Source organism: Polyodon spathula, chromosome 1 (genome assembly GCF_017654505.1).
Source record: "Polyodon spathula isolate WHYD16114869_AA chromosome 1, ASM1765450v1, whole genome shotgun sequence".
Taxonomy (NCBI): domain Eukaryota; kingdom Metazoa; phylum Chordata; class Actinopteri; order Acipenseriformes; family Polyodontidae; genus Polyodon; species Polyodon spathula.
Genome location: NC_054534.1, coordinates 32,323,803 through 32,350,211, shown reverse-complemented (window position 1 = coordinate 32,350,211; position 26,409 = coordinate 32,323,803). Strand labels below are relative to the sequence as shown.

The following is a 26,409-nucleotide window of genomic DNA, read 5'->3' as shown; positions in this document are numbered from 1 at the left end:
ATGTAAAATACCTATTCTTCAGTGCAAACCACATTAATGTATCCCACCTAAGTGGAGTAAAACTCAGATAACAGGACTATTATTTAGAAGTTAATAGATCATGGGTAGGTGGTCTCTTATTGTGCAAGAGATGTCATCTTGTGCAGTTTGGGAAGGTTCTGGGTTCCAACAGCTCAAACTGTGTGAAATGACGTCTCTTATACAGTAAGAGACATTAACATCATAAAATCACACAAATTAAGACTATACTCAAGAATAGCATTAGCACGAAACATATTTATTTTTTAAACGAAAAAAAAAAAACATCCCCCAGGTTGTAAAATGGTGCTTAATGCATATAGGTCTACAAGTGCTGCTTTTCCTTTAGTGAAACTAGTGTCACAATAATACAAATGTAAAGAAAGAGTGGCATTGATAGGATGATCTATTGATCTATTATACATTAGCTACCAGGTATGGGTGTTTTTCTTGTTTTGATGTTTGAACACTGGAATTAAGTCTGGTGTTCTATGCATGTGATCACACCTGTACACAGGATAAGGTGTACTGGAATTTTGGTAAATACTTCACTGTGATTGGTTGATTTCTGAAATGCGATTCATAATAACTAGACTTGGTACCCAGAAAGTCTAAACCAAAGAAATAAGTTGTTTAAAAATGTTTTGCTTAGTCCTTTTCTCCTGCCATACAGGGTTCTTGTAATCATTTGAATGCCTTATTATGTTTGTTTAACTTTAACACAACTCATGTCAAACTAGGCTGTACTTTTTTAATCAATTCTTTCGGCTTCACACTGGATATCTCCGATCTGACTCTGCTGTTCACCTGTTGCAAGTAAGCCTGGTGGATTTGCTGTTGGTGCTGCTGCTGTTGTTGCTGATGTAACTGTTGCAGTTGCTGAAGGCGGAGGTCTCCTTGCTGAAGCTGTTGCAGCACTCTGTGTGGCTGGATAGACCCTTGAGCTTGTGGTGTTGACTGGCCAGGTCCAGTCACAACTGTAAGCCAACATGAAGTTTTCAATCACCATTATTTAAAACTCATTCATCTGATGCATCTATGTTTACAGTAGAAAACAAACTGTTCAGTAAATGTACACTACCTTTCAGTCCGTTGCTTATATTTCCAGATGGAACAGTCATTTTCACAGGAGTTACAGAGTTCTGGATCGGTAGTACATTTGAGTTTGCAGAGTTGGAAGCGGCCTTTGGTCTTTGTCTCGGTGCAATTGAAGTTTCTGTTGGTCCTATGGATTCAGTTATTCTGAAAGAAGAAATACATCCTTTTCAAAGCAATACTTGTACCTTTGAAAAGTGTTTATCACATGATGCAGCAACTTGTATACTCTACTAGTATCAGTAGTAATAATATGGAGAAGATGGATCCAGCAGAGTTGAAAGATCACTTTATCATGTGATTTCTTAAGTCCAATAGGAACAACTGGGATTCTAAAAAAGGCACTTGTTTTGCCAGTTGGAAAAAAACATAAAAATTCACAATTAAAGCAGAACTAAGAACCACTCGGAATTACTGTAAACAAGGTAAGGGACAAGACAAAATAAACACAGTGACGCTTTTTTTATTTTTGACTAAAACAATTAAATAAGCTCTTTATACTTGAAATAAAATGTACAAGAACAAGTTATTCCTTCAAGCCATGATCATCTTATATTTTTAAATGAAAAACAATTTCATAGTAGCGCCTTATCCATGTGAAACAAAATTACCTAGCTTTCGTCATGCTCTTCTTAGCAGCTGCTTCACTGGTGGTCATGGGCTCTGGAAGTGTTGCGGGGATAGGAGAGTTCTGTAAGGAAAAAACAAACAAGCGACAAAATGACTGGTTCTGCATTTGACCATATGAAGGTTTAACCACAGAAATATCTAGATTAATTCATCAGATAACCTCAAATAGATGTGGGTTGCAGTATTTGTTGGGAACATGCTTTAGTCACAAGTTAAACTACTAAATGAGAAAACCTTTTTAAAATCTGCAGTTTCCCAGGTTCTAGGTCTAACCACATGGTGACAATTATCCGTTTACAATTATCTTGGTTGACATTTATATAAGCTCCCCTTACTGGGCAAGACAATGCTTCTGCTCATTATAAAGTGAGGTTTCAGCACCACTAATACATAAACAGTTACTGGTATATTGAAAAAGGTTGTAAAATAATTAAAATATCTTACAGAAATGTTTGGCATTGGGCAGTCTTTACCAGCCATCTTAAAAGCAAAATAGGAGACTTGGTAGATATCAGGCCTGTTATCTACATCTGGCTCAAGCATATAACCTGAGGGAAAAGGAGAAATGGCAGATAAATTAAACATTTACATTAAATACACAATAGTGATAACACATAGTAAAGCAGTGGTACTCAATTTTGGCCCTGGAGATAGATTCCAGTCCTGGTCTTTATTCCAACCAGGTCCTCTTGGCAACCTCTTAGCAACTCTCAATTAACTACATTAGAGTAAAAACCTGGACTGGATTAGATCTTGCGGGCTAGAGTTGAGCACCACTATAGTAAAAGATAATCTTTTCAGTTTTCAAAATTAATGTTAAACATGTAATATAGGAGACCCTATAAATAAAACCTGCAAAAAAAAAAAAAAAAAAAAAAAAAAAATATATATATATATATATATATATATATATATATATATATATATATATATATATATATATATATATATATATATATATATATATAGTATTCCAAAAGATAAATACAAAAAAAAACAATACAACTGTTTGTTTATGGAGGCACTTCTCCACACAAATGATTTTTATACAACCTATGTAATTCCTATGTTTCCCCACATAGGGGCACTGATGTTCAATTCAAGATTTTAAAACTATTTGCTTCAACAGGAAGTGCAACCTACCCTGCTAAATTTACCTTTTCTTATTATAAAGCACATCACAGATTGTTAATAAAACATTTACAGAAATATAAGTAATTGAGATTTAAATAATTTACAAATTATTACTTTTTTATTTTTTGCTTTTTCTTCATCCCTATAAAAAGTCAAACACACAGAAAAGGTTGGGTGTCATACTCTGCTGTACTTACGCATTAGGCAGTGCAATTTAGAGGAGAATCTGGAATTATCTGGGATAATAAAGGTTCCATCGCAGATTGCAACTTGACTCTCTCCAAAAGGAAGGGAGAAGAAACAAAGCTTGAACAAGAGGCACCCAAGGGCCTGTAAAACAAACGTGCGGATGTTGTTTGAAAGATGAATGAAAAGCTTAATCAAAAACCTTCTGCAAGATTAGTGGTGGGGAGATCACTGTAGAGTAAAACCTGGATTACCTGCACCAATCTCAATTACAAGGAGAGGTTCAAAATGTAACATAAAATGTAGCAGTCAAGAACACTTCTACCTGTTAGTACTAGTACAACATGTTTGTAGTGTTCTGTATGCCAGAGGCAGGTTCTTCACTATTGAGCACTTTTATAATGCTCATTCTAATGCAGTTGCCTTGGAATGATCATATCCACGAATGCATAAGGATTACAGTGTAGACAAAGCTTTAACCATGTTACTGACACGTCTAGAAGAAAGGTGAAAAGGAAAACTTGAAATTCTACAAGATAATGTCAATTTTGCCAATACCTCGGAGTATATTATTTAAACGGTAGGCTAGGCAGCGGATAAAGTTTCCCTTTTAAGAAAAAGAACACTTCACATCAAATTTCTGAGCAAGTATTTTTGTCATTTAATAACCATACTTATTTTGAACCATTGGAACAATTACATTTTCCATGGTGTTTACCGACACAAAGACGACAACAACAGAAGTACTTTACAACACTACACCAGCACACAGGACAAAAAAATAATTTTTATGTGCTTGAACTAGGGTTGTTCGTGTATTCTTCATTCTTTCACCTCAGTTCCAATTTTTACTGACGGTCAATACATTACAAAACAGCAAGATAACTCAACGTTAGAGCCATTGATTATAATAATCTCCAGAAGGAAATGCGCTCAGGGAATCATCTGGTTTTCACAGATGAGATGCAGGAAATGGGCCTATTTCTTGGTGTGTCATAGCCTTCTTCCTGAGAGACATAGAAAATTGTTTGTTTTGTTTCAGATTAACAAACATTTAATGCACAAAGGTTTTTGTCCTAGTACAATCTGGCTCATATTTGTATGCTCAGAAGCCTAGTTAAATTAACCATAAAATATTTTGTCTATTCTTTAAAACTGGTGCTGGGATCCTTTTTGAAGACTTAAACACATACTTTTACACACTGTACAGATCTCAGTCGGCAATCACCACTTAGCAATTTAAGACAATACCCTTTTGTAATATTGTTTTTCATTGTAAACAACGTACTGGTTTAGCAACTTTCCTTCTTGTTTTCCAAGCCCTGCAGACCAAAATATATACATCAGTCAACTCCTAGACAATATGTACAACTTTGTAATGAGAATATTATCTGAGGTTCTCTGAAAAAAGAATTCCACCAAGATGAAAAGGGGCATACTGTAAATGCCTTTTGATTGTTTTATAAACACTTCACCCACTATGTGGCCTAAATATATATATTTTAAAAATAAACAATTGAAAAAAAACAGGGCCATGACGCAATCATATTATGTGACTTCTGTCTCTCTTCTAGGTCCATACAGTATATTAGAAACCCACAACTCCTAAAGTTGAAATGTTCTAGCTACCTAAAACCAAGAGTAGTTACAAAAGTCTTTAAATCTCTTGTTACCCCTTTAACATATAAGTTAATTACTGAATATATACAGTTGTAGTCAAAAGTTTACATACCCCAAAGAACTTTATACATTTCTAGAAATTTTTCGAAGAATTTCGAATTAAGAACAATCTTTTGTAGCAAAAGTTTTGCTTTTGTGGATGAGGAAAAAAAGTTACTTCACCAAGAACAAGTAGAAGAATTGTGAGGAAGGTTAATCACAATCTGAGATTGACTGCCAAAGATATTCAAAGTGAACTGGCTGCATGTGGGCCTGGGGTTTCCATTTCAACCATAGGTCGAGTATTGCATGGCGAAGGTCTCCATGGTCGCAGGCCAAGGAAAACGTTACAAGGACAAATCACTTAAAGGTTTGCAAAATGGCATTTGAATGATGGATAGGAGTTCTGGTCAAAGGTTTTGTGTAGTGATGAAACAAATAGAGCTATTTGGTCATGCTGTTTGAGGTATACAAAGAAAAGAACAGCATACCTACTGTCAAGCGAGAAGGCGATAATATCCTTCGATATGGCTGTTCTTCCTCTAAAGTGCAGGAAAGTTAGTTTCAATACATGGTAAAATGGATTCATTACCATACCAAAAGATATTGGTCAATCATCTGAAACCATCAACTACAAAACTTGGTTTTAAGCGCAACCGGACGTTCCAACACAATAACGATACAAAGCACACATCTAAAAGTACTTCAGATCGGTTAAAGAAGAATAAAATTTAAAGTTCTGGAGTGGCGTAGTCAAAGTCCCAATCTAAATTGGATGAGAATCTTTGGTTTGAGTTGAAGGCGGCTGTGCACAAGAGAAGTCCACGGAATTTGAATGAACTGGAACAATTTTGCACTGAAGAATAGTCAAAAATCACTAAAGAATCATGCCAAAAGCTCATCGTTTAAAAGAGGTTATTATTGCTAAAGGTGCCTCAACTAGCTATTCATTTAATTTTCCTTGTCAGGGTATGAATACTTTGGCATTTTAGGAGTTTTGCAAAAAAATAAAAAAATAAAAAAGTTGAAATAAATAACTGTAGACATCTACTTGTAACTTTTTTCCTCATCCACAAAACCATAACTTTTGCTGCAAAAAAAAAAAATCCTAAATTTAAACTAAGTCTTTTTACATATGGGGGAGGGGGAGGGGTGTTGTCACCACAACTGTAACTTCCTCATTAAAGTCAAGTGTACCCATGGAACGGTAGAGTGCAAACTAATTACTTTTTGCTGCCTTACTGATGCAACTGAAAGATTATATAATATCCTTACCCATATATCAGCCTTAGTGGTGATTGGCTTCCCTCCATAAAGATTAATCATTTCTGGAGCTCTGTATGACAGCGTTGTATACCTACAGCAGGAATAAATCAGAAAGCTTTAAGGGTTACATCTCACCTTACTTTCTCTAAAATGTTAAGCAACATAAAACACAGAACAATCCTAAGGGCTTGTGGTCAGAGGCTTACGTTAATGTATGACAGCATAGGATTACATTTTCTTTCCACCTGATAGCGAAGTACATTCCAGTTATATTAATGGTTTATGTAATATTATGCCAAGACTTTCTGGGGATATAAAAAGTCACTATAAATTTTTATAAAACTGGATAGACAGAAACAAAATCTCAAACCGTTCCTATTACATAAATACACTTTTAAAACACAGCTAAATGTTTCTCTCTATGATCAGTTATGTGGAGGGCATGCCAAGGTTTCTGAGCAAAACATTTAATATACGGATAATCTTCAAAATAGTGGTCTGGGTATAGTTCTTTGCATTTTGCTGTGAAATATTATGTGTTATTTTTAAGCCTATATGTATTGATTTGCATTGTTATGGGTAGGATGCAGCAATACAGCATGCACATTTATAGAGATCAGTGACTGGTATCAAAGCATGGAGAACTCGTTTTGAATTTTTTGTAGTACAGTTGTGTTTAAGCAGCATTCCATGTTACATCTGCAGGACACTAATAAAACAAAATGAGTAGTCTAAATAATAAACAGGGTTTGGGACACTTTGGGACAGCAGATTCATTTAGTATCTCCTCTCAGCCCCCAATTCAGTTGTTTAATAAGCACATCAAATACTCTTATGATTCAGAAGCTATTGCCAGTTTCAGACTAAATTAGACAGATGCTTTACTCATTCAGTTTATGAGACACTATGGAAGCCTAGACAAGATGTAACCATGATAAATAAAGGACATATCCAGTTAGGTATGATTTTTTTGTTAAAAATAAACACATTTATAATAGACATCTAAGACCAGGGATAGACAGAGATCTATATATGTATATCTATATCCACATATGTATATATATATATATATATATATATATATAAATGTGTAACAGTTCTGTCAAACAGACTGGCAATATAGACAGTTGGAGTAAAACTTTAACTCCTTCAACTACATCTCTTGACAACTCAAACATACTGCAGTTTCAAAGTTTCTCAGTGGTGCCTGGTCTGAAGCTCTTTGTGCACCAATTCAAAACCTGAGCTGTTTGTCTATGTGGCCTGTGCCAAAAGGAACACACCTTTCTAATATGACTGTTATAAACTGAAACTGGTTTGACAATAGTATTGCTGGATTGAAAAAAAAGAGTCATGTTAAACTCAAGAACATTTCTTTAGGATGACATCAGCAGCACTAAGAAAAGAACACACAAAGGAAAGCCCACAGAGTCGTATGAAAGGTCATTTTTCTGTCATCTCTACTTATTCTTTTGGAAAAGTTGTATTTTGCCACCCAGAAAGACACTTACACAGGTGGAATGTTTAAGTGTCTAAAAAACAGTAGCGCCTAGGATAATACTTACAATACCATTATTTTATAGAAATAGCACAGCACAGAAACCCACAGGCTTGTAAATTTATTTTATTTATTTATTTTTTTTAGTGTCAAACACTCTTGCAAAGAGCCCTTGTTGATTCAACTGCAGTGCTGATTTCAACAGTTTTAATAGCAGTGGCTCTCAATTAACAATCACAGTATAATTCTGCACAATTGAACTGTTTGTACTTATACAGTGTAGTGGAATGGGTTAGGTAGGCAATCACCTTATGTAACAGACGAGTTTAAAAATCATTGCTTACTTTTTTATTTCGTCTTCCACGCTTGTTACACCATCCTTCTGTGGGTTAAGAATCTTATGTGTGGCACTGCCAAAGTCGCACAGGACGTAGTTGCCATGGTCATTTAATAAAATATTTTCTACCTGTAACAGGAAAAAAAAAAAAAAACCCAAATGTACTTGTATGCAAATTTCATTTGAACTGAATATAAAATTCTATAGAAATTTCTTTTGTAACACCCTAATAGTTTCTGATCATTTACTGTCAAATCAGAGAACATAATGAACCAAATAAAGTCCTTCAATATAATTGCAGAAAGGTTACAAAATTGTTACAAGCAAGATCAACATTTTTATTAATAGGACAAACAAGGGCAATTATCAGTTAAAAACCTCTAAATGGTGTTCATGCTATACAGCACACAAGAACAAACACTGCTCTATGAGTGTTCTCACAGAGCTCTACCAATACACAAACCTTGCTCTAGCATTTGATAACACAGTCGTTTTCTGATGTAGCACACTGTATACTGTACTCCCAATTTCAATAACTAACAATGTAAAACATCTTTACGTCACACATTAATACAGTATATAGGTCTGTAAATGTGGACCATGTAAAATACAATAAAAGAAACACTGCAAGATTGTTGTTGGTATCAGAATATTTTATTTTAAAAATGGTACACTAATGCACTGCTGCAGGGAGATATCCCATACTTAACATTCATCACATTCATCTAAAGCTATGAGCAAATTGATTTGCACTGGGTGAAAAATCTAGCTAAATGTACAAGTTACTTCAAGCTCACACAGACTGAGGAAGAGTGATCAGAGTTGTTAATGTGTCACCGGGAAAACATTTTGCAAAACATTTTTGCAAGAAGCAGTGGGCGATATGTCAGAGCAAGAAAACCAATAGCAAAAACAAGCGTATGCCTTTCATGGGTTTCTCTGTTCATTGTACAACTGCATACATATTTATTTGTCTATACCCAGACAAAAACACACACAAAAAACTGAAAAAGGGTTTATTTTCATTAGTATACTTTAAAACACAATGTTTTCATTTGTATAGCGTACAATAGTCTTCACAGGAACCAAGGACAAACCTTTCCTTTGTTTAACCTGTATTTGCTACTGACAAAGAACACTACTAATATTTTATATTGCTAATAAAAAAAGGTTGTAGCCATGTGTACATAACACTGAAAATAATGTGGAGAGGCAGCAGTTTGCAGAGTAGTATTTTACTTGATTAGACACAGATGAAATTGAGTAAACACTTTGTCACACATAGCTATCATCGTTATTACAATTAAATTGTATAAAGTATTTATAACAATATTATAAATACAATTTGATACTGAAGTTTTTTTTTCTCAGATTATATCGATATATTAAATATGGTTGTAAAATGCTTAAACATTCATTTGAATTAAGAAAGTTGCACTTTTACTTCTGCACATGCTTAGCATTCTATTAAGCATGGCATCGAAAAATGTCTGGAATGAGTCAGTCTCTTTGGCAATAGGGATTGTCTTCATACCTTCAGATCCCTGTGAATGATTGGAGTTTTGCACTGATGTAACCTGGCAACTGCCTCACAGGTGTCGCAAAATATTCTCAAGACTTCTAGCTCTGTGAAACCAGTCTGCAACCTCTGATTCATCTGCTTCACCACTTGGCCAGCTGTCAAAATATACAGGAAATATCAAATTTACTCTTCTATAGAGAGCTCTCGGCACAACGAAGAAATCCTTTGTTTAATCTGGTTTGCTCTTCTGGAAGTTAACTGCTGAATTGTCAAATTTTGACAGCAGCAGTACCAGCATGAGTTTATTCCTACAGCAAAGCTATTACTTCTTAAAATAAACACATAATACACAACTGAGGAACAGCTGCTTTGCAAGGCTTGCCTCTTTAAAACACTCAGTTTTTACAAAGGGGACTCTGTGCAATTTTGTCAAGTCTAATTTTAAATTTTCCATGAAGTTATATCTACCAAACAGGAGACTAAAAAGGAGGCTAGTTTAATAAAGAAAGATTCTCTTTTTGTCCAAAATAAACCTGACTAAAGGTTATCAGTGTCTCACTTCAGATTTAGGACTTCTTTTTTGTTATTGTATTGCCGCTGACCAAGGGAAGGAAAGTGTCAATTTCACCAAATGGGTGAACAGATTTTTTTACTAGCAGCTACTGTTCCTACTGATCAAACTTGTGTGTCTGTATTGTAACCATGTAACATCTGAAGGCATATCTAAATAAAAACTATTTCTGACATACTGGAAGAGTATACAGTAGTTGTTACCTCTGCAATACTCCATGAGAATGAGCACTTCCCAAACACTATCACCAACTGTATTAATGGCAGAGTCCAAATATCCCACAACATTCTTATGACCCGATAGCTCTTTCTGCAACAAAACAAAGAACATAATTGAAGAATTAAAAAAATCAACTGGTTATTCAATCAATAATCAATGCTATGTGCTTCATAGACAGGACTAAGTGCCCTCACAGTACATTCTACAGTTTGGAAGATTTCTGGATCTTTAACCAGTGAGTTTGAAGGTTGACTTCCTCACTGGGGGATACTATTAGCTGAGAGTGTTTTAGCCAAGGCTTAAAGTAAAACCAGGACCAGGCTGACAGAGTTAGCGCTATGCGTTAATTCACAGCTGTCTGGCACGGGTATTTGGGCTGTGGCTACTTTGGAGTCACTTGCTGGAAACATAATATTCATAAAGACCAACAGCTTAACAATGATACACTGTACTACTCCGCAGAAATATTGCATAGCAGTATTCAGAGCATGTAAAAAATGAATGTCCATGATTTAAAAAATGACACACTTGTAAACATGGCCCTCTGTAAACATATACAGTATGAATTTACTGTAAATATCTAATGATATACAGTATAGTAGAACACCTCTATTCTTTCCACTAACAGGACTTAATTAAAAAAAAAAAAGTTATTTTTCTGTGAATCAAGTCAAAGATATGACAAAAGGTTTTTGTTATCATTTTTGTAATGTTAACTGTTTGATTTTGCTTTTACAAAAAATGGTGCGTTTTGGTGGACAGGCCTTTGGCGTTTTGGAGACTGATTCATTTCTGAAGAGCTTGGAATGGGAATTGATTAAAAGGGAATGGGAGTTGGAACTGGAAATGCATTTTAAAAAGGAATTGGGGGAGAAAAAAAAAAGTAATTGACCCCAATTCTGGTGTTTACTAAAGAGTTTATTGTAACTTCATTTATGTAATAATTACATAAATATACCCAACACTTTCATATTAAAAACAAACAAACACACTCAATAAAGCTAATGGTGCACATGTAAGTGAATCATTTCTTGACCGATTTGGGGAGTACCAGATATTACACAACCTGACGTACAGTAATAACAATAGAAATTATCTACTAGGTACTTTTTCATCCACAATGAAATTCATTTAAAAACTGAAACAATCCTTTATGAAAAGGGCTAATTTTTAACCATGCAATAAACAACCACCTCACAGGACAGTCACTGTACTGTACATTGCATGGGCTGAGATGGAGGAAATCCGATCTAACTAACCTCCTTGAATTCTTTGAGGAGGTCACAGAAAAGGTTGACAAGGGCAGCAATGTATTGTAGCAATATCTGTGCTGTACAATTAAGCTTGTTCAGCATACTTGTACATGCATTCACTCTGTACCATATAGGAATTGAATATAAAAATATGTATATTAAATTAGTTATTTGGTGGCAGCCACTGCAGGCTACATTATATGGAACACCTTGTACACATTAATTCCCTAAAAATCTAGATTTCAGATCTGTAGATCAGTAACCTATATCAGCCTATTTTTCTTTATGTAATAACATCAGGGTCACACATTCATGGTTTCCTGGGGAACAGACAGCAAATCTAAAAGGTACAAAATATAAATTGGCGACAAAAATACAGATATTGCCTTCATCAGACTTTAGTGGGCGTGTGTTATATCCATACATTACTGTAGGTAGTGTAGGCCTCTATGTATAAGAATTGGGTGAGAATGTCCACAGTTACAATGATGTGTGTATCAATCTGAAGGTCAAGTACAAAAGGGGTGGAGGAAAAACATTGCAATTAGAAAGTTTAGTTGTACTAGTAGTGTTTACTTCAGCTTACCATGATTGCTATTTCCAGTTTGCAGATATTTAGATCAGGTACACTGTTCACATACATTCGCTTCAAAGCACACCGCACACCACTGTGGGTCCGAGCAAGGAACACGACTGAAAAGCCACCTGAAATACACATTTTAAACTTAAGTCAATATCACAGCAGTTAAGAGAGAATCATCAATAACATTACAACACAACTGATTTCTTTAATTATTAAACTACATCTAACCACCAGTAGGCTGCATTCTCATTTGCATTGCTACATGTGAATAAAAACCTATACAGTCCTTGCTTAACAGCAAAAGACAAAGCTACTATATTCACAGCTACTGTAACGTTAATTCAATGTAGACACAATTCATTGTCCTTTATAGCTTGTGTTTATATTCTACACAACACCAAACCATCCTATTAAATGCCTTGATAGATTTAAAAATGTTCTATAAAGAAAGCAGCTTTATGAACAATAGATCTTTCAAAAATGTGCACCAACTCCAACCTTTCACAGTATATTTGTAGTTTAAAAGGAAGTTTAAAGTTTTTATTGGAGGAAATTTTTGTCACTGGAGGACAACACTTAGGTCTGGTAGTATAAACAGCAAAAGAACGAGTGGACTGGATTTCAAAATCTATTTTCGATGAGCAATGTTATGTTTTCAATTTTGGTGTTTTAAGCAATCATAACCCTGGTTTCCTGAAACAAATGTAACCATTACCATATGGGTACTTGCCTTCTAAAGACCTGAAATCTGAATAAAGACATACCAAAGCTGCTCAGCGAGCCTGTGGCACAGTCATGCCCCATCCCCACATGTCTATTTCTGGGAACCAGGGTTAGGACAATAACCTACTGTTCCAGTTCAAGTACAAAATGTAACCATTACAGTATGGGCAAGTGTACCAAAGCCGTTGCAAGGGCAATATTGCAGAATGACTGGAATGCTACAAGGCGAAGCCGAGAGGCTGCCTTGTGCGTTACCATACGGAACTCCAGCAACAGTACCAAGGGTGAAAAAATTGAGGGAGAAACTCACCTCTATGCCAGTGTTGTAAGGGTCAACTGGGAAGCTACCTTTAACACTAGTTCCAAAGCCAGAGTTTTGAGGATCCATGACACAGTCTGTAGAACCTAGTAAAAGTATGGGAAGCAGCCCACACCGCTGTCCTTGACAGATCCACCATCGAACAAAGCCCATGAAGTTGCCATGCCCCTGGTGGAATGGGCAGTGAGCTTTTCTAGAGGGGGGTCAGGGTCCGCATCTACCTCTCTCTGTCAGACTGGAAAGGAGGTGGATGGAAAGCCACCAATTCCACTGGTTGATGTGGAAAGCTGAGATAGTCTTCAGCAAAAAGGCAGGACTGGTACAGAGCGTAACCTTTGTCCTGGCCTCTGTAAAAACTAAGCAGGCTTTAGCTATAGAGGATGCCTGAATCTCACTCACCCACTTTGCAGAGGTTACAAAGCTGCTTTGGGTGATGAAAATTTCAGCTCAGCTGAATGCATGGGCTCAGATGGAGTCTTTATTAGCCTCCAGCGAGGAACAATGTCCTTCATTGGCGGCCAAAGCTGCTGAGCCCCTTTCAAAAACTGTCCCACCAGGAAGTGAGCTCCTGGTGAGACCAAGTCAATTTTGACATGGCAAGCCGAAATGGCTGCCAGACAGACGTGGAGGGGGATTCCCCTCCTCAAAAAAGATTCTGCAAAAATTGCAGTATGGGACAGGTTGCGGGGTTGAACCCATGAGGCAGACACTAAATCTGAAAAACACCCCACTTGCACCAGTACTGTGAATGTGTGGACTCTACTGTGGCATTGTACAGGGTGTCAATGACCCTATTAGAAAGTCCCAGATGGCTCAAAAGCTACTGGCTCGATGGGTCAAGATGCCTTAAGGTCCCCCGTGCCTGACTGAGCAGGTTGCAGCGCTTGGGCAGTTTACACAGCACCCCGCTCAGGTGCTGCATCAAAGCTGAAAACCTGGGCGAATAAGAGGCTACTAGGAGCACCTTGGCCCAGTCCTGCCTGATTTTCTCCAGACACAGCAGAAGAAGGGCGAGTGGTGGGAAGGCATAACAGTTGCCTTGGCCACTACTGCCAGCAGGTCCCAGCCTCCTATTATGGTGAACTAGAGGGGGTAGCGGGTTGATTCCTGGGAGACAAAAGAGATCTATCTGTGCTCTCCCAAATAAGGCTCACCACCTCGGGTGCTGGGGACTCTCCTTGAGAGGAGGTGTGCTGCCCAGTTTGTCACCCCGGGTAGATGTACTGCCCACCGCAGTGAGAGGAGGTTCTTGTGTGTCCACAGCAAAAGCTTGCAGGCCACACGACCGAGACAATGGCCACACTATTGTAAGCCACCACTGCTGTGTGTTGTCTGTAGGGACAAGCACATGTCCCCCTCGAACCTCCTTCAAAAAACTATGGCAAGGCCAGGTAAACTACCTGCAGCTCTAAAACACTGATGGGACGTTCCACACACCTTTTGCACCCCTGTCATTCCACACAACACCCCAACCCAAGCTCGACACTGCCTAGCGCTATACCGAGCCATAGATGGGATGACTTTTTCCACTAAGAGAGTGCTTTTTGACAGTGATGAGACACTAGGCGGTCGCGGTTCAATGCAGGCTGAAAAACCCTGCTGTTGAACCAGGCCTGCAGAGGGCACATGCACAGGAGACCCAATGGAAGGGTCTGGGAAGCTGCTGTCATCAAGCCCTGAAGTCTCTGGAACTTCACTACCATGAATGCTCTGTTGAGCTTAAAGAGCTCCAAACAGGTGAATATTCTCTGCACTCTGTATTTTGACAAAGTGGACAGCACAGCCCTGGAGTTCAAGCATACAATGTACTTCATTATCACCATACGATACATTGGAAAGTGTTATTAGTGACGGAAAAGCAACAAAAAGGGTAACTTGTTTCATTTAGTATGTATTCCTTGTTAAAGCTCTCCCTCCGCAGGTAGGGAAAGGCTTTAGCAAACAGACCATGTATTTCATCATATAAATTTGATAATGCCATGATGTCAAGCCAAAAAAGCAACAGCATTAGCATTACAAAACACAGGAATCACTGGTAATGTACTCTTTATTTCCATACAAAAGAAGACCTAACAAAGGACGAGGGTTTTCCTCTAAAACACCAAGTTACTGTACTGTCAAAAGTGTACAGTATTGGCCAATAGATGAACTACTTGTCCAGTGTGACTTGTCAAGAATACAATATTCTCCCAACAAAGCGCCTTCTGTATAAATACCAGAATTACATGGCAATAAATTACGTGATAACAAAAATTCACATATAACAGGTTTGACTGGACTATAATATAGTGTTTTACGGTAGTACAGTGCTTCTTCCCTTTTAATGTGCATGACAGTGGGTGCTGTGCCTGTTACACTACAGTACAGTAGCTGTCACTAGAATAGCTCCAGTTACAAAAGTGTAAACAGATTGAGTGCACAATGCTTACTGTATTAATATCTATTAGAAGCTTGTGCTATAGCATTAGTTGTCAGGCAGCTTTTCCAGTGCTTTGTCATGTTTCTCTTCTTTGAATCAATACCAGTCCCACTAATATAAGCAGCCATTTCTCATGAACAACAGCCATGTCATTGCTTGTTCCACTAAGAGAGAGTGAGGGTGAGCAAGAGCAAACACAAAAGCAAGAATACAATACAGCTCTTGTTTTCCGACAAACATACATTTGCTCGGGCTGCCTGAATACAAAACATGGTTACATTAAAATCACACAGGAGAAGCCCTGGGGCATAGTACAGTAAAACAATCTGGTAATACTGGGTATGTACTGTATGGATACAGAAGGGTATTATCATAGGGAGAATTGGTGTTCAGATATCAAATTTAAAATAATTAAAAGGTGTGGAATGGTTTCACTCAATTAGCATTCTTAGTTTGCAAACTTCTCCACACAAGTTCAAGATTGTAAAGGAAACAATTGCACAATAAAACACGTAACACTGTCATAAATAAACTATCAAATGTTTCTGACTGACTAGACAAACTCAGAAAAAAAGAAAAGAAACTGTCCTTGTAACCTGGACATTTTTTTTTTTTTTTTTTTTAATCTACTTACAATAGCTACATTGAATTAGAGGCTCCAGCACCTGGGAATCATAAGGAGTCAATCTTGTTTGAGCAATGGGCATAAGTTTACCATTTGTTGCTAGAGTTACCAAGCTAGTCCTACTACCTGTCACATCATCTTGTTACAATTTGAAAGGTGCAGTGTGATTATAGTTTACGTTAAGTACCCTTTAATCCTATTCTTAAGCAGTAACAGTCATATCATTTCCAATGTATTGGAACCAATTACCACTGTACTATTTTGGTTTAATACAATTTACAAAAATCAGTTTTATTTGACAGTGACCTTCCGTTTAAAAAAAAAAAAAGGGGGGAAGAAATGGCTTGATAGTGCTAAAAATGTCGTGTCATTATTATAGTGTGTGTGTATTATATATTATACATACATACACACACACACGTATATATATATATATATATATATATATATATATATATATATATATATATATATATATATATATATATAGACACACACACACACACACACACACACACACACACACAAATAAAAATCGCACTTCTGTGTCTTGAGCCTTTCGGCACACCGGTCTTCAATTCTAGCAACGGCAACACTGGAGTGTCTGAGTGCAGTTATTGTTTCAATAGAAAGGTAGTCACTGAACCGCGTAATGGAGCAAAGCACTAAAAATGAATAAGATTAATTTATTTATTTTTTGTCTAAAACGCTCCAACGGCTCACTGGAAAGAAAGATACTTACTTGTCTACTGTCAAAGTGAGTTCCAGTATCACACACGAGTACATCTAGTCTGCTGCGTGCTGAACACACCTTCACTTCCTTACACTAGCAGCAGCTCTTCGGCTACAGACAACAACCAATTTAGACAGAAATGCAGGATCGCTGCAAGCCCGCGAATCAAGCTAAACATGAGAATATAAGCCTTTTTTGCGCTTAGTATGTAAAGCCTACTAATTTTTCATGTTAGTTTGCAGTTTTTGGATAACATTTTTTTCACAATCTTATCTTCACAATGAGCAGTTCATTTCCTAGAAGTGCTTACTGTAGCTACATATTTTATAATTTTATAAAAAAAAAAAATTCAATCTACAATCACATTTAAAATTAGATATCCTATTTATTCTGTTTTCTGATCTCTGTATGCCGCTGATCAAGCTTGAACCGCACGTTTTATTGTGTTGGTTGTATTTCTAATTTCTAAATCAATGCCCCTAGTAAATTTTGGTGACTGTCTCAATGGGTACATTTCGTGGTTCAATAAACGGGACACCAGGCGGTACCGTTTTATCCTGCTGGTCTCTCTCGTTCACATTACATCATAACACTATTCCTGGGGCCAGTTGCACAAAACGTCTTGCAACTAACAGAAACCACAGCATCCTCGCAGTCATTCAAGTTTGTGTGGCATTCATTTCTATTCCACTGGAAGTTTTTTAAATGTTGTTGGAGACTTCATTGCCCAGCTGACGTCAAAATAACATATGTTAAAAAAAAATGTGCAGGTTTTTGCAAAATATACACAAGCTAAGCATTTCAGTAAAAAACTGGTCTGTGAAAGTTATCCAGTTACTTTTTCATGAACTTCATTCCCGACTTGTCTGTACGCCTGTAACAGCCACACACACATACGTTGCTGTTACACAAAATCATGATAAAAACATGTTAATACAAAAATTAATACTGTCTTAAAAATGAGTGATTACCAGTTTTTGTTGTTTTTTTTCCCCACAAGACCTCCACTAGAAAAGTGGGATTCTAAGAATACTACCAATTAAATACATTTTTAATTACCGTATTTGAAAATATATAGACACTAACTAACTTATTTTAATTTACCTGCTGCTACTATCTGTGACATCTTCCATTCCCGTCTCTGCACCCGTTCAATTCCACTGAAAATGGGGCATGTTTCCCCATAAATATCAATTATTAAAGACATTAACTGGGAAAGTTTTTCAAAAGGGCCTCCTCCAGTTATTGTTTTCTTTTTTTAATATTCTTTATTGGCCTCGGCCAGCAGGCTTTTCCATTGTTTTAAATGTAATTTACAGCACGACTTACAGCTGGGTTGATGGCATTTACCACTTCAGTCATTTCTTGCCAGGATTTATTTTTGTCTGAACTTTTTTTAATGACACATGTAACCTCCCCAACAGTACTTTTTAAATAATTACTTCTAGTACAATTGCCAATTTTTTCTTCTTCGTTAAAATTAGTTTTCCTCACTTTGCGCAGCATTTTTTTTTTTTTTTTTTTTTTTTTAAAGTAAGACCAGTCTTTGTTGCAGCAGTAGCTTAAGACCATTCTTACGTAAGACCTACTAAATTTTGCTTTGTGCAACAGACTTTTCTCAAGGGCTTACGTTAGACATGGACTTAAACTAAGTCTTAGACTTAACTTAAGACTTCTTTTGTGAAACCGGCCCCTGGTTCCCACTTAACAAAAATGGCTATGTGTACAGGTGGACGCTCGCAGTTAAAACATAAACAAAATATTACTCGTAAGACACGTCAACAAAAAGTAGAAAAAGCACTGCAGAGACTCAGAAACTCAGCATCTTCTCCCATTAAAACAGGGTGTACACAGACCTGCTGACTGCCGCAAATTCAAATGAGCTTAAAAACAAGCCAGTATTCTACAGTTCACCCTAGGTAAAGCAAACACACGTAAGAACAAAGGTAGTTTGTAAATCGTTTCCAGTGACTACAACTTGAAAAGACTAATCCTAATATTTGTTATTTTACTTTGTGTCTAGTTAAGATTGCCTGCTTGTTCTCTTTCAACAAGTTATTTACAGTTTTCAAAACGTTTACGTGCACCACACAACATTGCAGGCAATGTGACAATCTAAAAAAATAATTTTACTTACTTTGACAAAGATTGCAAATTTGCATGGGGTACACTGGGTACAGCCTTCAGTCTCAAATACATACATTTTAAACAATTTTATTTAAAGTTCAGGATAATAACAACAATAGCATCAGTAATAAAACACATTTAAATTAGATGTAGTAATTGTACCAATTTAATACGAAATTAAGATTATAGTTTCCTTTACATGCCATTTCTGTAACAGAAGATGGGGACATTGTGATAGTCATCCTGAAGCCTTTTTGTGTGGTCCTTAAATCAGACAGTAAAGTAGGTAGACAGTAGCAGAGCTGCATCCAGAAAGTCAGTTAATTTATGAGCACACTTTAGCAATTTGAAAGTGATATCTCTTCCAGTTTAGAAGGAACATGCACTTAAAAATCACTCAGAATTTGACAATTGGACAATGTTTCAATTTTAAGGCCCTCAGCAACACAGAACTACTAAAGCGGTGGTTTATTATTAGATCCTCAAAATCACTCCAAAATGAGACGCGTTCCAAGTATGACTCTCCATCCCCGCCCCCCCTCCCCAAAACACACACAAAAGAGGGTGTATCTCAGCAAAGCTTAAATACCTGACCTGTACCTTCCACAGACAAAATATAATCAAAATCTATATCTTGAGGTGGGAAGCGCTGGCTTAGTTGACACGGAATGACCCAGTAGTACAAATAGAAAACCAGGGGTTAAATTTCATTGGCATTGTGTAATCCTATTATCAGCATTGGCAACAGGAAGACAGATCCCAACAAGCAAATTGGTGATGATTTCCTCAGTAAAATATCAGGTAGTTTCAGAAACCCTTACTGTTTGTGAATAGTTCAAGTGGTACAAACCAATAAAAAATAAAGTCTGCAAAGCAACACTGTTTTACATGCCACAATTAAAATCAGTACTCTGACAACATAATTGCTAGAATTACCTGACTGACAATGTAATTGCTAGAATTAGTTGATGATCTTGTTTTTTCCACTTTTATTTATTTATTTTTTACTTTCACACAGGTAAAGCCTAGTTTTCCTGCCGCACCCAAGGCTGACTGTGCATTCTATGTTGGCCATGCACTATGAAACTGTATGGAAGCAGGTGGGTCCTAACACAAACTTATATTAAAGCACGGTGGCAGGATAAATGGGCATCAGCATATTCAAAGAGAAAATTAAAAACAAAACAATAATTTATTTTAAAGCAGGTTATTAGATGTATAAGCATGACTACACTCCCAACCACTCCCCTTTAATTTCCAACTTGGGCCACACAAGAATGGGCACTGTAATGAGTCAATGCATCGATTCAACCAAAAATATATATGTATGTTTGTCCCAATTTAAGATCTATAACTATTGAGAAACATTTATACAGTAAAATCTACATTTCCTAAGATGTTTAAGTTATTCAAAACTTCCAAATTGTACAATAAAAGCCAGATCAATAAATAATTGTTTTTAGGTTCTGGTGTGTTGCTATTTCTAAATAAATTTTGGCAGGGAATTTATTTTTGGCAGTATAACCTACTTTCAAATCACCATTACAGGTGTTTACTGTAGTTTAATGTGAGCACTTCAAAAGCGGTATTAAAGTTCACTCTACATAAATCCTCAACTTGTACAACCAGACTCCATCCTTGTACAGCATACAGATCATCCAGTGTAATAAAATGTTTAAAATATAACCCTACAACCAAGGACCTAAACATTGTACTGTATAACAGAAAAAAGTGCAGTTAAATCTGTTTTTCTTCACAAATGATCCTTGGGTCATTGGTAAACTATTTCACAGCCTTGTGTGGTACTTTCAGCAGGCTAGGCTACATTTTCATAAAGCTGATCTGTACAAAGAAGATAATTTAGGTTTGTGGTTCATGACAAAACTGTTTGAAGGACTAATGAATCAAGAATAGTAGGAAATAGAAAACATGTCATACTTTAACACTAGATAAGGGTTGTTTCTCAGAATCGCAGATGTTTAGGTCCCAAGCAAGACATGGGGTTTTCAGAGTAGGTACTGTAGGACATGTACTGTACTGTTTGTTGTAATATACTGTAGTATTATTTGGTATGGCTACAATAGCCACACATTGTCAAAAACAACTCATTAAACAAGATCTTGCATCATCAACCTTGAACCCATCCAGCTTTATGTTCCCTGCCACAAACTGTTGCAATGTGTAGTTCAAATCCTAACCAAAAGGGTACAGATGTTGTGCCATTTCTCCAAGCACTGCAGGATCTTTATATTGAGACACCTCATGAACAGTACACATTATTTATTGTTTTGGCATCTGAAAGGCTTAAAGTACCCCTCCACCCGCCCTCATCCCCTCGCAATCTACCCAAACCCTGAACCCCCCTCCCCTCCCCCTCTGTTGTCTGGAGAACAGGTGTGGGGGAACAATATTTACATTTGATACCTCTTCACTGCCCTTTGCAGGAATTGTTTTCTTCAGAAGCACGCTGAAACAGGCTGTCTTACTATCTCCCCAGAAGAGGTCTCTATACAACAGCAGCTTACAGCATGAACAGCTATCCCACTATTGGAGATATTTGCTGGGTGCCATACCTGCTAGACCAAACATACACTCTCTCTCTTCAGCTCCATCCCACTCCTGGTCCCCTTTATACTTCGCTGGACTCTTAATGCTGGTCTCCCCTCACCTCCCATAATTTCCTCTCATCCCTGAGAACTCGCAGTCTGTTCTAAGTAATTCCCTTACATTCCCCATTCCCTGAGCCTAAGTACACTGCACATTCTAATCTACACTCACATGCTGTTCTTGCTAGAGACTGTGGCCGGGCAGTGTGGCTGTGGTAGAAGGCAGTGGAAGACTACTTCGCTGCAGACCAGTGGGAGGCAAACTGAGGCAAAGACTGATCAAATTTAGACAAAAAAATAATTATGAATGTGATCATAATTATGAATATGTTCTTTCTGTCCCTAAATCCATTTTTGCTCACACATTATATAATATATATTTTTGTAAATGTACAGACATAAAAAGCAATAGTGACAGTGCACCTCACAGGGACCCACCAACATTTGCATATGCCCCTTTATATTTTGGACAATGAGAATCTTTAATCCTTATTCAGGTAAGATCAATCAATCTTAATTTTATAGCACCTTTCATAGTGGATCATCATCTCAAAGCACTTTACAGCCTATAAAAGAATAACAGTGCATCATACAATAAATTCATAGTTTGAATATTATATTGCTAAACTACAGTAAAATATATAAATCACATTTCATGACGCATTAAGTTTGAGAATTCTAATGCTATACTACAGTAAACAACATTGCATCATGCATTAAGTTAAGAATTATAATGCTAAAAATCAGTAAAAGCAACAATCACAATGCATCATACAATAAGACGTCTGCTCAATTGGCGCGCTGCATTAGTAACCCTCGCCATAACTGTTTTGTTTTTGTTTGCAGTTGCACACAAGTTTCAACTGTATATTTACTTATATAAAACATATCTACTGCTTCTAAATTTTGTAAAATAACTATTTAAAAGACGAGTAGCAGACAACATACTTTTTAGAAAAAGATTTTTGTGGTCAAACTACCTTGAAAAAAAAGAAAACATGAGTATGCACAAATGTACGCTACATATCAGAGGCATAATTTGATTGATACAGTAGGATACAAAGCACATAGTGTTATCTTTAGAATGATTGAGCATCTAAAGTTAGGTTTACTGTACTATTCAACGTTCTTATCAGGAGTTCATATAGTTCATGTTTAAATTGTGCTAAAAGCAGTGGTGTTTCAGCACACGTTTAACAGGTTCACTAACATTTACCACTGTGGTAACCGGGTTGAATGGCGCAAACAGTACAATGAATGGTATTATATAAAAAACAAGCCTCTTTTAAAAAGAACATGACACTGCTATGTTTTAAACTTGAAGATAGATCACTACAATTCCTCACAGCTAAGTTCCACTTTGCCCAATGAGATCAACTTCCTAAAAACACTGGAGGACAGAGCAGGCATTGTCCAGAACATGTAAAACTCAAGTGCAGATCAGATTAATTTTGATATGCTGTAAAACTAACTTTTGCTTACAAAAATGCACATCTTGTTAGAATACTGGAACAGGGAAGGTGTAAGTCTACTGTACAGATATTACTGTAAAATTATATATAATAAATTATATATATATATATATATATATATATATATATATATATATATATATATATATATATATATATATATTTAAAATATGTATTAGAAGTTAAGTTGTGTTTGTCATATACAGTGATGTCCTCATGTTCAGTTTGGGAAAGAGGACTACATAATGATTTCTCTTGTTTTAACAAATCACAAAAACTGATTAGGTACTTCGGACTACTATTAAAACATAAAAATACCATTAAAAAGGTACTGGTTTAAAAAAAAAAAAAAAAAAAAAAAAAACCAAAACAAAAAAACTGTTTAGACAACAGGACAGCAATTCACATGTACCACTTTTTTTTTTTTTTTTTTAAAGGTTTGCACATTCAAGGTATTGGGCTCTATTGTAAAAATACAATTTACCAATATTAAAATGCTGCAGAGGGAGTTATTTTTAACTGTACTATATCCCAAAGTACAGTATGTGACCAATAATAGCCTTCTTCCATTAAGTAACAAACACATTGTCTTTCATGATCCACATTGAGTGAGAAGATATCTTTAAAAGAACGGTGTGTAATCTGTTTCCTCGTAATTCACGCAAGGAAGCATGTGCCTGATACAAACTGAAATACATTTGAAATGCATCACTGTAGACATAAAAAGGACTTATTTGTTGTTCAGAACTTCACTGTGGACCTCAGTTTGAGTAGGCATAACTTGCATTGATGCTTAATAGTAGATTACAGTAAATGCTACTGTATATACATTTAGGCCTTTAGTTAAATGTAATCAACAGTAAATACGGTCTAAAGCTTCAACGCTAAGGAGGGTTTGAAATATTTAACAATTTACTATTTTGTCAAATATATGAAAGTAAGTTGATACAGTGTTTATTTTGCCTTGCATTAAAAAAATAAAAAAACACACACCAGTGTGTTGTTTTTCTGCAGCCTGGTGTGCTGCATGTAGTTATGGAAATGGCTACTCCACTAAAACAAGTTCAAGGACAGCAGTGTAGAAGTTAATATCCCATTCTTATTCCTCAATGCCTGTTTGGTCTATTAAACAGTCATCATGAAAGCTTTTATTAAATAAAACATCCCAGAGCAACTGTACTAATATCAACTTCTTTACAGCAACCACTGTTTCAATATCTCCAGGACCCAAAAATAATACGTTTTGTACTGGTTATCAGATTTTTTTGCCTTGAGAGTGTTCATTTTCTGGACCTTCAGTGTGCAAAAATGTTGACAAAACCCACATACTTAGTAGTGTGTGCAAGCCCTTCCAAATTACATGTTTAATGAAAATTTAATATTTAAACATTGTTTGCATTTAGACCTGTCACTGAAGATCAACCGAGCTTAAAATGTCTGTGATTATCAACCTCTTTTAGGCTATAAAACAGCCATTTAGATTTACAAATCTAAAAATTATATACTATTCCTTTTTTTGTTTGCCTGCCTTTCATTTTATAAATGCATTTTTTTTGTGTGAATTAGTTCATTTAAACCGAACACTTATTGAGGGAATCATAAAACACAGGGGTGTACTACCAACTATAAAGACGTTTCTCAAATTATGTGGTCTGTTTCACTTTTATGGCAAGAGGTGTAAGTGTATCTATACAGAACAAACCTAAAATATTACAATCAAACTCACCCTAGATAAATATACAGTGTATGAAGCCAATACCTTAATGCGTCTATCATCCAGAAAACAAAGTCAAATGGCCAAGGTATGGACGCCATATTACTGTAGGACACAATTCAAAGTGATGGGTACAGTACTTTAACATTTTGCCCATGGACATTCTGTATCACTGGAAACATTAAGTCAGCATGGTTCATGAGATATTAAAGTAACCAAGGCGATTTTAAACACATCTGCTCCCCTAAGCAATACATTATTGTAAATATTTCAATGCTACTGTACCTGCCAGCAAAAGCCCAAGGACAATTGCAGTGGCACAACAAATTAAAACTTCAGCGGAGTTGAATGCTTACAGTTTGTTTTGTAAAAGTTTGTTCACGATGTGTTCTTTTAAACAATGATACAACTCTTATTTTTAACCCACAGAAATACAATTATACTGTAAATGTCTATCACAAAAAGCGTATAGAATACACCAAATACACTCAACAGTATTTACACTACTAATAAGAAACAGTAAAGCTAATCTACAAAACAGTATGGTGTAGAAAAGTATAAGAAAATAGAGTAATCTACAGTATTACCTATACTAAAGCCACCCCCCATTCATCAATCATGTCTTCTTTAACAATACAGAGACAGACAGGCACTCACTCCCTTAAGGGGTGTTGGAGACACTATTTCTGCAAGGAGCAATTGCCTCAGTGAAGTGTTTCTGTAGAGCAAAACATCCTGGATAAGACATTGGGGAGCAATCGTTCTGCATTGTTAAGACACACTGTACTGTAGCTGGAAAACTACCAAATGTACAATACAATCTGACAAACAGTTTCTGTTGAGCAGAACACAGATCCATCATCTTGCCATTTTAGAAGTCTCAGTGCAGTTGATCAAGCTAAAACGGCTTCAGTCAAAATGTTAGACATCAATGATTTATAAAAAAAACAAAACAAAAAAATCCTGTATCAACAAAAACAAAGTCAAATGGCCAAGGTATGGACGCCTGTACAGTAAAAACTGGGAAAAAAAAAAATTCAGTTCTGTTTTATTTAGCCTGAATCAGTGCATCACTTGCTAAAATCAAAATTATACTTTTACCACACCATTTAATGCCAGGTGCACGCAGCTCAACATGACAAACTATAATTAAATGATTTAAAAAAAAAAAAAAAGAATGTCATCTCTCATTAAAAAGTTTACAAACATGAAGTAACAGATTAATCATCTAAAGAATTAACTGCAGATTAATTTTTTTTTTTTTTTTTACAACTTAAATTGTGCACAATTGTATTTTTGTATATGAAATCAACCAATAGAAAAACCTGCATTTTCTCTGTGGCAGTCCAATCATAAGTGAGCAGAGGTGGTACAAACAGTTGAAAGTCTAAATAGGTTTACCAACGGGGGAGAGAAAGACAGTCCCCTTGTTATGCAGGTATCCAATCATTCGTAAGAAGAGGTGGGACATAATTGGGAGTGTAACCAATGGGAAAGTCAAAAGACCTGCCCTGGTTTTGCAGCTGTCCAATCATTAGTGAGCAAAGGCAAGACAAAAATGCTAAGTTGTAAGAATAACTGAATTTCACACAATATTGCCTATTGGAGACAGTTATTGTGAATTATATTGAGAACTTCAAAGTAATATTTAAAATTGCTGCTTACAAATTTAAAAATAAATAAATCTTCAGACAACGGAG

At 36.2% G+C, this 26,409-nt stretch overlaps 1 protein-coding gene across 4 annotated transcripts in view; it reads right to left on the bottom strand.

Annotated features, from left to right (window-relative positions):
* LOC121317405 (BMP-2-inducible protein kinase-like) overlaps nt 1-26,409 on the bottom strand; it is a 56,661-nt gene that overhangs the window by 16,187 nt on the left and 14,065 nt on the right. For all 4 annotated transcript variants that reach the window (XM_041253305.1, XM_041253313.1, XM_041253331.1 and 1 more), the window contains exons 2-11: nt 11,975-12,093; nt 10,120-10,225; nt 9,358-9,500; nt 7,831-7,952; nt 5,998-6,079; nt 3,075-3,207; nt 2,188-2,291; nt 1,725-1,804; nt 1,100-1,260; nt 826-995 (exon numbers count right to left, since the gene is read on the bottom strand). In XM_041253305.1, coding sequence (XP_041109239.1) covers nt 826-995; nt 1,100-1,260; nt 1,725-1,804; nt 2,188-2,291; nt 3,075-3,207; nt 5,998-6,079; nt 7,831-7,952; nt 9,358-9,500; nt 10,120-10,225; nt 11,975-12,093 — 1,220 coding nt within the window. The remainder of the gene's footprint in view (nt 1-825; nt 996-1,099; nt 1,261-1,724; nt 1,805-2,187; nt 2,292-3,074; nt 3,208-5,997; nt 6,080-7,830; nt 7,953-9,357; nt 9,501-10,119; nt 10,226-11,974; nt 12,094-26,409) is intronic.